This window comes from Pezoporus wallicus, unplaced genomic scaffold, assembly GCF_028554395.1.
Source record: "Pezoporus wallicus isolate ANWC-B61680 ecotype Strahan unplaced genomic scaffold, APGP_CSIRO_Pwel_v1 contig_7842, whole genome shotgun sequence".
NCBI lineage: Eukaryota > Metazoa > Chordata > Aves > Psittaciformes > Psittacidae > Pezoporus > Pezoporus wallicus.
Window position 1 is genome coordinate 372,457 of NW_026638766.1, and position 15,015 is coordinate 387,471.

The 15,015-nt window shown below is 48.1% G+C and overlaps 2 protein-coding genes across 6 annotated transcripts in view; one reads left to right on the forward strand and one right to left on the reverse strand.

Moving 5' to 3' along the window:
* PPP2R2B (protein phosphatase 2 regulatory subunit Bbeta) overlaps nt 1-3,089 on the forward strand; it is a 60,006-nt gene extending 56,917 nt beyond the window's left edge. For both annotated transcript variants that reach the window (XM_057412396.1, XM_057412397.1), the window contains 3 exons: nt 1,444-1,613; nt 1,963-2,054; nt 2,746-3,089. In XM_057412396.1, coding sequence (XP_057268379.1) covers nt 1,444-1,613; nt 1,963-2,054; nt 2,746-3,025 — 542 coding nt within the window. In that variant the 3' untranslated portion in view covers nt 3,026-3,089. The remainder of the gene's footprint in view (nt 1-1,443; nt 1,614-1,962; nt 2,055-2,745) is intronic.
* Nucleotides 3,090-5,991: 2,902 nt separating this feature from the next.
* TCERG1 (transcription elongation regulator 1) overlaps nt 5,992-15,015 on the reverse strand; it is a 30,882-nt gene continuing 21,858 nt past the window's right edge. For all 4 annotated transcript variants that reach the window (XM_057412395.1, XM_057412394.1, XM_057412393.1 and 1 more), the window contains 6 exons: nt 11,203-11,367; nt 10,127-10,309; nt 9,460-9,639; nt 8,443-8,526; nt 8,102-8,202; nt 5,992-7,120 (listed from right to left, as the gene is read on the reverse strand). In XM_057412395.1, coding sequence (XP_057268378.1) covers nt 6,919-7,120; nt 8,102-8,202; nt 8,443-8,526; nt 9,460-9,639; nt 10,127-10,309; nt 11,203-11,367 — 915 coding nt within the window. In that variant the 3' untranslated portion in view covers nt 5,992-6,918. The remainder of the gene's footprint in view (nt 7,121-8,101; nt 8,203-8,442; nt 8,527-9,459; nt 9,640-10,126; nt 10,310-11,202; nt 11,368-15,015) is intronic.

Consider the following 15,015-nt stretch of genomic DNA (forward strand, 5'->3'; position numbering starts at 1 on the left):
CTCAGGTTTCCCAAAGAGGGACCTTTCCCTTCTGTCTCCTCACTGCTGAATGTGTTACAGCAACTCTACCAAACATTTATCCTCTGCTGAAAAGAGTTTCAGCCTTGGTCCAGAGCACATAAAGCTGCTTTGATGAGGTAGCCGGCAGCTCACAGGTTTTACTCTCCCATATTGCAGGTATATCCCTAAGACAAGTGTCCCCCTTTGTATCTGGGGGTTTTGCTTCCCAGTATCAGAGCCCCAGAACAGCAGGCAAGGACATGGGTGCAGGGAAAATTCTTCTTTCCTAACAACTTCTTCTTGCCCTTGCACTATAACCTGAGCACCTCTTGCCTTGACATAAGCTCAGGCGTGCATCTGTGATGGAAATGATGCAGCCATTAGGGCAAGCCTCAGGAATCCAGCAGACCTGGTGAGAGCAAACCTGTGATGGTTGCAGCAAAGACACGTCCTGGCATTCACACGCTCTCCACAGACCGCCTCAGATCTTTATTTCCTCTTGTTGCTGTAGCTTTTCTTATTTAGAAGACCTGATGTGTCATCAGATTTCCTGCTTGGGATTAAAGGCCCTGGAGCTGGGTCCTGCTGTGGGCGATGCCATTTCTGATTTGTAGAGATCATTGATACCGGCACTTCAGGCGTGTTTTCTGCTGTACGCAGAGGTGCAGGTGCTGGGTACCACAGGGCTTAGCAAGAGGATGCTCAACCCCAGCAAACGCCGGTGCTGGGCGCACTGTGCAGGACATGCTGCCTGCGGAGCCACCAGCCCTGCCCTGGACATGGGGTGTCAGATCCAGCGGCCAAGGGGGATGAGCATTGGACACATGGGGCTGGCAGCTGGATTTGTGTCCAGTAGAGAAGTGAAGCGGTGCAAGCATCCTGCAGTGCTGCTCTGGGGAGCTGCAGATGTGGAAGAGGAGCTGGACAGATGTCTCCGCATCACAGCATCTCTCTTGATGCATCCCTGCGATGGCTTTCTAAAACCGTCCTTGCCTAGCTGATGTTGCTCTGAAATCAAATTTATAAATACATTTCATTTGGAACTTCATCGGTCTCCCTCAAACTGTTCAAACTGATTTACTCAAAGACTGATCAAATTAAATCTGTGGGTTGCAGGGGCTATAAAATATTTACATTGACTTTCAGTTACGCAGCACATTGATTTCTAGAGAGCAGCAGTGATGTGCAAGGCTCTAAATCTTCTGGGCTTCTGTGGTGCTGTTGATAGATTGGTCTCTGGTGATCCCTTTCTCTTATTGCACACATTAAAAACAAAGGAGCATCAATCGTGCCAAGTCCTTAAAATACAGGTGCTTGTCCATATTAGTCTAGATCAGACCCAGAGGTGGGAGCGTTGCCCCCTGCTGCGGGTGCCTCTGCTCATGCTAGGGACAGGAGCTCCTGCCCTGGCTGACGCTGGCGCTGTCCTTTGCTCTTTGGCAGTTTTTGAAGAGCCCGAGGACCCAAGTAACCGGTCGTTCTTTTCCGAGATCATCTCCTCCATCTCCGATGTCAAGTTCAGCCACAGCGGGAGGTACATCATGACCCGGGACTATCTCACCGTCAAGGTGTGGGACCTCAACATGGAGAACCGGCCCATCGAGACCTACCAGGTGAGAGTGGAGAGCCGGGCACCTGCCGTGCTCCTGCCCACGCCATGCTCCAGGGCTGGTGCAGACCTGATGGGTGGGAGCATCATGCCATGAAATCAGAGAAAGCAAAGGAAGAGCTGTTAAATGTGGGCTTGTGTGGCTGTGTGGAGTGAAACCCACGTCCCGGGCTGAGGGTGAGGGTGGGGAACTCAGGTGCTCGCAGGTGGTGGGGGAGAGCATCGGTCCCTGCCTCCCTCTGCACGGTGACATCCCTGGTGCCACCAACGCCACATGTGGAGCGGGGCTGGTGCTGTAGCGGGTGGCCATGCTCAGGGGCATGTGGGGGCCTCACATCGTGTCCCCCCGGCAGGTTCATGACTACCTGCGGAGCAAGCTGTGCTCGCTCTACGAGAACGACTGCATCTTTGACAAGTTCGAGTGCGTCTGGAACGGCTCTGACAGGTCAGTGCGAGTGGCTCCGGTCGGCCTGGCCCTGGGGGGGAGCACAGCCGGGGCTGCCTGCGGGCTCCCCTGTGCCCTTCCCTGGCCTCTGGCTGGCTCCCTGGAGTTTTCCTGTGGGTACAACGGGATCCCCGCACCCAGCTGCTCTGGGGGTGTCTGATGGGGTCCTGGCTCGGTTCTGTTCTTGTCTCCAGTTCACCCACACCCACTGGAGGGTGTTGGTGCGTTTGGCTCCAGATTGCTGAAGCGAGGGGGTGATGACTGTCCACACACGTAAATCACAGCAAACCAGAGCAGGCAGTGTGCAAAACCACTTGGCCTGGCAGGGTTGATGTATATTTTTTATTCTCAACCTTTGGGTGGGTTAAGGGACACAGCTGGGCCTGGAGCCTGATTTCCAAATCTCATTATTCCTCTGGATACTTTGGCTGCCTCTAATCATGAGGCAGTTTCCCTCTAAAAAGGTGTGAAAATGATTTGGCTCAGGTCAGCTGAATCCTTGCCATAAAGACTGCTCTCTGTACCGCTGCTGCCCCAGGAGGAGGTGCCTCCCCTGTGCACATTCCCTGGGTTAAGGAGCTAAGGAGGACGTGGGGATGCGGCTCCAGTGGCGGAGCTGAACCTTCTGGCACAGCCGGGTGTTGGCTGGGCTGGGCGCACACCGTGACCCATCCTCCCTCCGTGCTCACAGCGTCATCATGACCGGCTCCTACAACAACTTCTTCCGCATGTTCGACCGCAACACCAAGCGGGACGTGACGCTGGAGGCCTCGCGGGAGAACAGCAAACCCCGCGCCATCCTCAAGCCCCGCAAGGTCTGCATTGGAGGCAAGCGGAGGAAGGACGAGATCAGCGTGGACAGCCTGGACTTCAGCAAAAAGATCCTGCACACAGCCTGGCACCCCACCGAGAACATCATCGCTGTGGCAGCCACCAATAACCTGTACATATTCCAGGACAAGGTTAACTAGGAGGACAGTTGCTCTCTAGGAGTCTCATGTATGAACACGAGTAAACGCAAGATTTCAAACAGTTCTTTTCTTTCTTTCCTGTTTTTTTCCCCTTTTCCTTCCTGTTCTTTGTTCAGTTGCTGCTCTGCAGCTCCCGGTCATGCAGAGGCGAGTGCTCCTGCGCCCCGGGGGCTCCCCAGCACACACCAGGCTTCTCCATTCACACACTGAAGCCAAGATGTAGCGTGGGGTGGCTGGGGGGTGTGCAGGGCTCGTGTCCCATAGGGGTGGCCGCAGCCCTCTGCGATGGACCAGCGCGGTGGCCTGGGACGAGGAGGGGAGGGGGACACGCGGTGTCCCCGTGGGCAGTTACAGCCCTCCCGCTCCGACCGCGTTAACCCGCTCCCGGAGCCCCCGGGGCCGCGCTGCAGCCCGGCCCGGAGCCCCTCTGCCCGTTCTCACCTTTCCTTTCTGTGGGTGTTTTGTGTTTGTCCCAGCAGAGACAGCAACACCAAACCTACAGCGGGAAGTCCCGGTTAGCAAGGGACAGGCGCGGGGGGGATGTGCTGCAGCCTCCCCCTGGCAGTGCTCCCGAGGATTTGGCTCTGTAGATACTGTGGTGCCTTTTTTGGTATATGAATACCTTTATAAATGATGCTTCCAAACTGCATTGACTGCAAACCAAACCGAACCTGGGCTTTTCGTCTGCGTTTCTTGTCTCTTGCTTTGGTCACTCCCACCTGTTCTGTTGTAAGCTCCTGCATGTTCTGACTCTTTCTCTCTTTTTCCCTTTCTTTTAAAATTTATTTATTTATTCATTTTTTTTAAGAGATAAAGTATAAGTTGTTAATTTATGACCTTTTAAAAAGGAATCCAACCATATATTGCTGTTAGCGCCTGACTGCTTCCCAGAGAGGGTGGCTGTGGGCCTGAGTTATAATAACCATAATAATGATAACAATAAAACCAATATCTCCTCCACTCTGCATGGCAAGGCTGCCCCGCTCACAGCACAGGTTGTTTGGGTCCCTCTTTTACTTGAGCAAAAACCTGTTCAACACAAAGAGCTACAGCATCCTCAGTCAATCTGAGAACTGCTCCTGCAGCAAAGAGCAAATGAACAAAGTTTAACGCTGTCACCTTAGCAGTGGCCCCAAGGGGTGACCCCCGCGGCGGCAGCTCCGCCGGCACCTGCGGCCCTGCAGGGTCTGGTGCTGGGACAGAGCGAGGATTCACCCCGACCAGGGACAGCGGCTGCTGCTTCCTCCAGGAGCACGGGGCCCACGTGGGAGCTGTAGACAGCAGCGACCCGCATCCCCTGGGATGGAGCCTTGGAGCACTGACCCACGGGGACACCCTGCGCCAGGGAGAGCCGCCGTCCTGGAGAGCTCACAAGGGCAATGGGAAGCGCAGTGCTCGCGTGCTCATTCCAAGCGAAGGCTGTCGGGAGTAACGGTTTTTTAAAAATGAAACAGAAAAATAAAATAGCAAGAGCAAATGAACTTTTTTTTAAAAAGAAAGTCTTTGGTTCCTGTAAGAAAGCCTGCACTCTGGTGCCAGAAGTAAAGCTGTCCCAAACGTGCCTTTTGTCCGGCTCCTTGTGCCTCTCGCGTGCGGGTGACGGCAGCTCCGGGCACCCAGACAGTGTCTGCGGGTCCCTGGGCAGAGGGTGCTGCCAGGTCCGAGCTGATGGGGGCGGCTGCTTCCTTTCCAACATTCCCTTCTGGCCAGCGCAGCCTGTGCCAGGAAAGCAGAAGCGATGGGTACCTGAGGGGCTCAGAGGTGCCAAAATCAGGCTGGTCAGTGAGCACTGAGCCCCACATGGCCAGTGGAACAGTCCCACACTGTGGCACTTGAGCTAGCCCGTGATGTTCATGGGCAGAAAGGTGCCCAGCTGCAATCCCCAGCACAGGGAGCAGCATTATCACATCCCACAGCTTAGCCCCGTAGCCCGGCATCAGCACTGTTCCCAGTAACAGGGTTCCGGGCAGACACAAGGGCTGTTGCTCTTGTCCTGTAGAAAACAGAGCTACTGGACCCTTGTGGCCAGTGAAGGTGCCTGGGAGAGAGTTGGACTGCTCCAAAACCCCACCGGACTGCGATGGGAAAGATGTCAGCATCCCCTACACCCAACCTCCTCTGGGAGGAGGATCCCCCAGACTGCCCCTGCCCTGGGGGGGCACAGGGTCCTGCACCTGAGGTGCTGCAGGGCAGAGGACCAGCATTCTCCCCCAGCAGCACTGCTGACTGCAGCAGCAACACCCCAGGGGGCCGGTACATCAGGTGTAATTGTTTTAGGCACAGAAGCAGCAGATAAATAAGTGTTAAGGAACATCTGGTTGCCATAAACTAGGTAAATTAAAATTAACAGCAATCTTATTCATTTAATGAACAAGTTAACCATATTTTAAAAGAGCCATAAAAAATGCATGGCTTCCTGCTAGGCTGAGGGAAACTAAACCCATTCCCTGGCAGAGGGGGTAGGAGGAGGGATACATGCCCTGAATGGAATATGTTCTTACTGCAAGCCCCCCAGTTCAGGTGTCAGCAGTACAAGCCCCCCCCAAACAACCTTCTGTGCTGGTGCTCAGGCTGAAGGACCCAGGGGCTGGCCACCAAAACGGGAACTACAGAAAAAATATACCAATTTCTCATGGAAGAATCAATCCCTCCCCAGCCCCCAGCTCAGAGGCAGGGATCCACATCAAGTACTGAGCAAATCAAAGGAAATACTGTCACACCAGCCCTACCCTCTCCTATTTAAGCAAAAGACTCAAGATCTAAACTGGAACACAGCTCTGCTGGCACAAGTGCCCACATGTTGACCTGCGGGCTGCTGCAGCTCCATCCACCGCTCTGCAGTGACACGGACTCCGCTCTGCCAAACACAGCCAAGAAGATGGGCGATACGACTTCAGTTGGTTGCTTTACTCATAAATTCACAAGTCCAACAAAATCCAACAAAAATTGGTATTAGGCCTGTACAATCCATATATAAAAAGGGTTGGTTTATTGTAGTTCAAATACATAAACTGAACAATCCCAACATTTCAAAATTAAGCTTTAGAAACACAAGTTTAACATTCAAAACAGGAGTATAGTTTACAAGAATTGCCCAGAGGGGAATCCACAGTCTAATCCAGAAGTATGTAAAGATCACTTTATCGTAAATAAAAATGGGTTTGTACAACCGTCCTGTTCTGCTCCGGTAACCACTGCTATGGACCAAGTGTTTCCAACTTGGAGTACAAATTATCAGACAAATCTTCACTTGGGCAGAGCAACCTGATTTTGCTTCTAATTCATGGACAGGATAAGGAAAAAAGCAGACCTGTGAACAGATTTGATTTAAGGTCTCGGTCCTAATTCTCCTCTCTCAGTTCTAACTCTGGTTTGAATGGATTTAGTTCCATTTACAGGGGTCAAAGCAAGCAGAGAACTGGAACCTGGGTTTCCTGAAGACGCTCTTCAGTGGTGGGCAATTTAAGCTATCAGACAGCAATGCACCTCCTCAGCAGAGACCACAGGTAACCATGAGGAAGCTGGTGGCACACATAGTGCAAGCTCAAACCACAAGTGTCATCATCCTTAAGACCCACGCATATGACACTGGTGAGAATGCCTCCAGCTTCAGACACGGCTCTGCTCTGAGAGCTGGTTACCAGGCACAGCCACACATTCAGACTTTTGTCAGTCATGCCCCAAAGAAACTCACAAATACCTTTAACGTGGGGTTTTGTCGTTGGTTCCCCCCCCCCCCCGAGACCATTTCATGTTCACAAATGCTGCTTCTTCCTCTGCTCCTCAGATGGTTTTGCAATGTTTTCACGGTAATGTATATGTATAAACCTGACAGATGGCTCATGCAAGCTTTTTGATTTAACAGATACCCTTGGCTTCAGAGTATTTCATAGCTATTTTGTTGTTCGTCTCGTAGGCTCTGAGGCTGTGGGTGGTGGAGGGGGGCCTCGACGGTCCAGGTCATCGACGTAGGACACGATGAGCTTACGCCTCTCCTCCGGCACGCAGTCAAGCACCAGGTATCGCTTGTCGTTCTGCAGAATCTTCTCAACATCTTTCAGATGCTGATCTGACTCCTGGATCAACTTTTTGGATCTGAAAGCAAGTGTAAGAGTTACCACCCCAGGGTGGCTGGGAGCCACAAAGCCCAGGAGCCTGCCCTGCACCCGGCAGCAGCTGCATCGAGCTGCCCTCACCAAGGGAAAGCACAGAGGAAAGGCAAAGCTGGGAAAGGCTGCAGGGACCTGGGCATCTTCTCAGCTAGAAAGATGCTGCTTTAGCTCAGGACTAGGCATATCAACAGTACTCCAGGCACAGGAAAAGTCACCTAAATTTCTGCTATGTTAATTAAGCACCATGGAAGGCTCGTGTCTGGCTGCAATGGCCTTGTACAGCACTGCTTGAACTATGCAAATGCTAAAACCTGGAGGGGACAAAAAAAAACAAAACCCAAACATAGAATCACAGAATGGTTTGGGTTGGAAGGGACCTTAAAGCTCATCCAGTTCCAACCCCTGCCATGGCCAGGGACACCTTCCACTAGAGCAGCTTGCTCCAAGCCCCGTCCAACCTGGCCTTGAGGTTTAAATCCAGACCTAAATGAGGCAAACGATTAGAATTTGGATGTAGAAGTCTCAGCAACAGGCCAGCTGAACTGGTGAGCTTATGTCCACAGCAGCAGCTCAGAGCACTGTCACTGAGCCCCACCTGAAGTCAAGACTCCAAAGCACTACAGTGCTGACCACCAAGGAGCCACATGGTTCATTAGGATCCAAAGAACTTAATCTCATTTCTCCTTTTAAAGGGTTTCTCGTGTTCCTGTTCAGAAACTTCTTTTGGTCCACACCCAAGATTCTGTATCAGCCTCACCATGCTCTGAAACGGAGTGAAGTCAACCTCTCTGAAGCTGTACCCGCCTGGAAGGGACACCCTTTTTGGGTTGACAGGTTATACAAGTTGTAAAAGTGCCAACTTAGACATAAGGTACATTAAGAGAAGAACGAGACATGAATTTGTTGCCGGTTATAAGGAAAATTAGAGCAAAGACCAGCCCTTTGCTGACGTTAGGCCACACACCTGTAGGTTATGAATTTGGTCTCTTTCAGTAGCGTTCGGAAGTCGGCTTTGGCAGTAATGTATTTGTCTCTAATGTATTCCTCAAACTCCCTTTGCTTTTTCTGAAAGAAAACAGATAAGGTTAAGACACTGAATGCAGATGAAGTGCACCTAAGCACACTGACCATAAGCAATAATCACAATTACATTTGTCCTCATCTTTAGCACTTTAATTTTTAAACAGTCTTACTTAAACAAGACTACTTCTGCTCCTGTCAAGCAGGAACCCGCTCAGCAGCCACCGACTCCTGTTCCCTGTATCCTGCCTGACACTGGAAGCAACAGCAAGGCAAACCACTCACCCTGTCACTTGAAGAAAACTTAATGCACCTTGGATCTTCTTTAATGATTTTTTTCACTTCCTTCCATGTTGATGTTAAAGTTATCTTTCAAAAGAAGCAAAAATGGTTAAATGAAAAGAAAATCAGATTCTAAGAATATGGACTGCAAATATTATTACACCTGAAGCTTCTGAATACCTCCCAAGCCCACTGACAAAGTTGTGGCTGTATTTTTACATGTTGGGTTTTGATTACTTAGACTACTACATTCTTAATTAGTTGGTTTTATATATTTAGGTCTTTTGAGGTGGCATTTTTAGATCAAAGTCCTCACAAATATAATTTACATTCCTTTTTCTAGTACATATTTCTGTATAGGAATCTGTTGTTAAAAATCACCTTCAGAAAACTTGCCTGAGTTACATATCTGCCATCCTATTCTACCTAAAATCTGCCTAATGTTCTAAAACTTTTCAGGGATGTGTTAAAGAATAAGGTAAAACATATGGGTTAAAAGAGAGCTGACTGAAGCTAGCAGCTAACCAAAAAAAAGCAAGACTCACTAAACCCCCACAATACACAGAATGGGTGAGAGATATCCACAGCGTCACACAGAACAAAAGTGCAGGTTCAGGAGCACAAACTAAATCAGGAGAACATCAACACAGACAAACTTAGTAATAAGTGCCCGTGTATAATCTTAAACCAAACACACTGAGGGTATCTGAAAGAGCAAGATGCCACAGAGCAGAGTATCAAATAACTCAATGTTGAAGAAATGTAACATCCTGCAGGAGATAAAAAGATCACCGATTAGAAGTTTACATGTAACTGAATTGTATGTTAAACAGAAGTAACACTCAAGATAAACAGCAAAGGAAACATCACGCAGACTTCGTTAGGAAGAAAAGATAGTGGGGAAGGAAAGGGGCCCTGGAAATAAAACTAAACAGGTCAGACTGTGTGATGGAAAACCAGAAAAGGATGAATCCCAATGGGCTGCCAGAGATTGGAAGTTTGACTACAAACAGCTCTTACCGCTGAGGTTTCATCCAGAAGTTGCCTAAAGTGTTCCCTCTTCTTTTTGGTAAGTGCTTCAATGTGTTCATTAAAGAGTTTCTCTTTCTCTTCTCTTTCTAGCAAGGACCCAGATTCCCACCGATGGTCTTTGCGTAGAGTCCGTCGGGTGTCAGACCAGGACACATCTGAAGAACGCACCTGAGCCAAAAGATGGTGTTTTCCTTAAAACCAGTTTTTCTACAGTACACTGATATTTTTTATCTACTACTTCCTTCTTCACACAGCAGAGAAATCCTAACACAAAGGCGCTATGTTTGGAGCATGAAGAGAGAGAATGCAAAAGCCAGGGGACTATTCCGAGTGCTCAACAATTATCTGATTTTCCAAAAGACTTATCAAAGCTTACAGCAGCATGACTGAAAATCTGCCATCACGCCGAGGCTCCAGGGAAACCCAGCAGGAACACCACCATCCACTCTCCCAGGCAGGCTACAGGAACCCTAAGCACAGAGCATTCTCTTCCAACCAGGGCAAAACTCCCAGCAGCGATTGAAGGACAGTGGGGAGGAGCCAACAGGATTCTATTTCTACACAAACTGAACTGCAATCGCCCCAAAGCTTTACACAGCACAACACCTAGAAACAGGAGGCAGCGGGGGGCTGACAGCACCGGCCAGTGTCTCACCATGTCGGAGAGAAGCGCTTTGAAGTTCTGAATAGCTTCTTCCCGTTTGTGCTGCTCCCGCTCGCGATCGATTTCCTTGGTTTGCTCCGAGCGAGCCTTCTGCACCTCCCTTTCTCGCTCTCGCAAACTGGCCTCGATGCGAGCTTGTCTTTCCAGCTCCTTCTCTTTCTCAGAATCTAAATTCTGAAAAGGAACAGCAGATTTCTCTCAATAAAACCAGCGTGGCACCTTTCGTATTTTCAGTGGACAGGGAAGCAAATTAAAGGGTCATCAATTAAAGGCATCTTGGAATGAAATACCTGAAAGTGATTTCAGATCCATGGGTTACAAAGTTTTGCTGCACTATGGGGTTTAGATAGGGAAAAGAGATGTTTGATCACAACACTGATCACGTAACAGCTACTCTCAGGAGTGTGTTGTTTGTGTGCAGTGACAAACTCTGAATAATGGGAGGGCAGGGGGAGACTGGTGTCACTATGTGTCAGCCCAGTTTTACATTCTCAACCATTAACTGCCTGGAAGAGAAAGGCAGGAATACTGGATGTGAAGGAACTGGTGGTTCTTCCTTCCTATGAACCATCTATATCCCTGAAGGAAGCTCAGCCGATACAAAAATCACAGCAAAGGAAACTCTGCCCATCTGATAGGAAGTGATGAACGTGGCATGTCCCTGCACGTCAGGGGCGCTGGAGGTAATGACCTTTAAAGTCTCTTCCACCTCTAGCCATTCTGCGATTCTACAGTGTCTGTGTTTTCCAAAGTTCTACATCCATCTTTACAACCAATGGCTTTACAGGAGTCAGCCCTTCTTGATCTGCTGGATAAAATCTTCCACACCATGTATGTGAATGCACACATGCATACACCTACCCTGAGCCTCTGTGGCAGCATCCCCAGGAAGGGCACTTTGTCTCAAGCTGTCATTGTGGGCTAGTACAAATAACTGTGGTACAGAATTCTTTTTGGTATGGAACCAAAGCACACATTGGTCTGTCTTCTAGCTAGTTACTTCACACGTTAACAGCAAGGGGACAGCAGAGCAGCCAAAGCTCTGCTCCCGGATGCCCCATGAGTACCTTGGCTATTTTTTCGATGTACTGCTTGAACAGGTCCTCCCGCTGCGAGGAGCTATCCACCGCTTTGTAACGGGGGTCAGTCTCTACTTTGTCCTTCACTTTGCTCCAGCGAGACTGACTGTCCAGGTGGTGATTAGCCAGCAGCTCAAAGAAGTCCATTTTGATCTGTTTGACAGAGGGAAACAGAAAGACGATACTTGAGAAAGACATTTTGATACCCAACAGTTTGTTCTTATGAAGAAAGGAGCTGACTTACCTCCAGCTGAGGGAAGCACATTAATATTACACACAATTTACAGAAATTGTTAAACCTCTGAATTTAGATAAAACTACATCTAAAATTCACTTCCCCTCGGGAAAATTTTGCTAAAGCATATATTAAGATCATCTGTTACATCTAACATGAATGATATTCTTTAAAGTATGAGCCACCAATACAGGTTTTACTATTTTACTCCAATTTAAGCTCTTTTGAACTTTTTTATATACATCAAAGTAAGTTACTGATTCTGCATTACAGCATTTTGTATATTGATACTCCAGAAGCTCTGCAGTTTTAAACAGGGCTCTAGACAAATCAAGTATTTATGGGTTCATCCTCCAAGTCCACAATGAACAGAGGCAGATACTTGGATCTGCTGATAAAGAGATAAAAGATCCATCTTAAGATGGATCTAGCCAATAAAGAATTACCCACATATGGTTATTAAGTAAATTACATTTAAGACGGACATGCACATATGTATAATAGTTTAAGGAAATGTTTTAGCTTATTTTTTTCAATTGGAAATGGTGCGTCAGCACTCTGCCCATAACGGCAGCCATCACAAAGGGCTGGCAGAACAGCGGTTTTTAATCTCAAGACAACTAGGGACATGTTTGCATCCAGACTCCCAGAACCAGCAGCTGCAAGAACAATGATGGTGCCTTAATTACATCTCTCTTTTCTGGGATGGAGGATCTCCCTCGTCCTGCTGCACTTTAGGTCCCAGGTTTTTCCTCCTTTTTATTTCCAGCACTTTATGCCTCAGAAGCTTGGTGTGGCATTTAAGCCTCCACCTCTCTGAAGCCGGGGGGCAAGTGGCTGGCTTGCCTCCCTCGCCAGGAGCCAGGGAATGGCTCTGGGGACTCCCTAGGCATGGCGCAGGACGCTGCCTTCGCAGTGCCCCAAACCCTGCCAGACACTAAACAAAACTGGTTTTATGGCACATAAATAAAACCCAAAGACCCAGGAGAAGGGCTGGCCATTAACTTTCTGCTACTTATGTCCCATCCTCGTCCCTTTAAATAAAGAAACCAGCAGCAGTCGAGCTGCAGTATGCTTGTTCCTAGGGGAGCAGGCAAGCACTCTGGCTTGCCAGAGAAGTGCCATGTCCCCATTCTCCAGAAACTGTTTCGTTACAGTGTGAGAATGAGCTGAATATCAGAACCAGCATTCTGCAGCCTTGCCCACTGATAATTTTAGTTCTTTAGTATTAACATAAAAGGCTTTATATGCTTTTTTCTTTACTATCTCAACAGAGAGATGAAGATAATAAGCAGAGATCAGAAAGCAACTGGTTAGTGTCAGCGGGAAGTGGCTCTACATCTACAGCACCATCACCTTTTTCTTTAAGGAGCTGAACCAAAATGCAAACTGTTCATTCATTGAAAAATTAAGAATGTTGTTTCAAAACATCTTAAAACATGCATGCAGTACCAAAAGTATGAAGCCTTCTAAGCCATGGCATTAGAAATACTTGTTGAGTCAAACAGTTCCCAGATGTTACTACAGAAGTCTATAACGTAAGGGTATCCCAATGTTTCTGCTTATCTATATATTCCAGGGGAGAAGAGCTGCACACCCACCATGCTGCTGGAAGCCCTGTGGCACAGGATGCACCACAAACCAGACCCACCACACCACCACGTTCTGTGTGGAGATGCTCCGGCACCGCTGTACGGAGGAGCCTGCGGAGCACTGGCTGCCTCGCCAGCACCCTCAGCATGGAAACCAGGAGGGCACGGCCAATTCCCTCCTTAGCAAAATGAAGGGCACTTCCAGACCTTCCCTGAAGCAGGGTTTTAACTGCAGTCATCTGCAATGAACACAGTGCAGGCATCGGCACTTGGAATACAATTTCCAAAAAAAGGTGAAAACTTCCCAAAAAAAACTGAGGCAAAACCATCCCACCAAGGAATAATCTTTTAAGAACACAGCTCTGTGATGCTGGGAGTTTAGTACACCTACATGCAGTAGCTAGCTCAACTGAGTAGAATATTATGTGAGGAATCTGTTGATCTTGCTCACAGCCAGACCCAAGAGCCACCACGGTGTCTGCAGCTCAATGCTGCGGCACGTCTGTGTGAGGCAGCACAAGGGGCTCACCTGCTGGCACTGCTCACCAAGAGGACATGGAGCAACACTGTCCTGGGACAGCACCTGAGCAGCCTGGTCACTCCTACCACCTCACGGTCCCCTCCCCAGTATCCTCAAACCCATGTGTCCCTATCTCTGTGATCTGAGAAGCAGTTACTCACTGAAGTTAGCCCTGAGGACAAACCCAACCATCTGCAAAGCTGGCTGCTCCTTCACCACCCAGTAAGCCCTGAATCAACAAAGGAAAATCAAAACCTTATAGAACTAAAAACCCTTACATTAAAGATTTCTGTAAAGTTGATCCTCCTTAAGTAAAGATTTTGGACTTTTAAAACAGGCTGAGAAAGCTTCAGGTTAAATGCCTTGAATTTTCTTTTATGTTTTAAGCACTTTCAAAATCAAAGGAACATAAGACTGAAAGTATTTCAGGTGTATTTAGAAGTCTTTTTTTGGCAGTTAACACATTGCAGGTACAACTCTCATCACTTCACAAGGAAAAAAACTAAAAAAATGTAAAGTACCGGAACTGCGGGAGGCTAAAGTCACCACACAGAGATACCAATTCTTTCCTCACTAGGGAATCCCATAATATTTGCGTGTCAGTGATTGACAGCTGTCAGACTGAACTGATTGACAGGCCGCACAGCACATAACTGTAAAGTCTATCCACTTGTTATAAAACAGAATACATAAAATGGTTACAAAAGGCTTTTGGAGAAAAAAAAAACATTATTTCAAAAGCAAACACACACAATCGCTCTTCTTTTAACTCATCAGCTTTAGAACAATCATGCAACAGCAAAACAAGTATTTACTTTTTACAGTCTTCAACTGCACTATTAAGCTGCAAGAATGCTTTAAATTCCACTTTCATCAGCAAAACGCAGTAAGAGTCTAGCTTTGAAGTACATCAGCTCTCCTCTGAAAGCACATTTATTGAGAATAGCAGCTAAGTCTACAGCTGATGAAATCACGTACAGAATCAAATGAGACCAGAGTACCTGGGCTTAAAAACTAGGCAAAACTTATGCAATAACCAAGCTGTCCCCACATCTAGCCTGCAGCTCAGCACTGCTCTCTTCTGGAAGCATTCTCAGCAGGTGAAATTTGCAATAACTGTGCAATACCAAATAAACCCTGCAGACTCTCACGTGTCAAAGCAGTCAGAGGCTGCCCTCTCCACTCGCACAGCACAACGGGACAGGATGCAAGCGCTGTGGCTCTGCTGCTGAGACCTGCTCCTGCTGCTGCACCGCGGCCAAGTCACATTTGCAACTCATCAGTCTTTAAGAGCTGATCTTCCATTCTAACAAGCAGCAGTTTGTACATATGATGTATTTATTCAAAGATTAAGAAGTCACTGAAGTGCCAGCTTTTAGATGGCAAGAGAAGATATAGGAGCTATTTGGAATTTAAACAAGTATCCTACACAGAACTGCCAGTTTTTGTTGCCT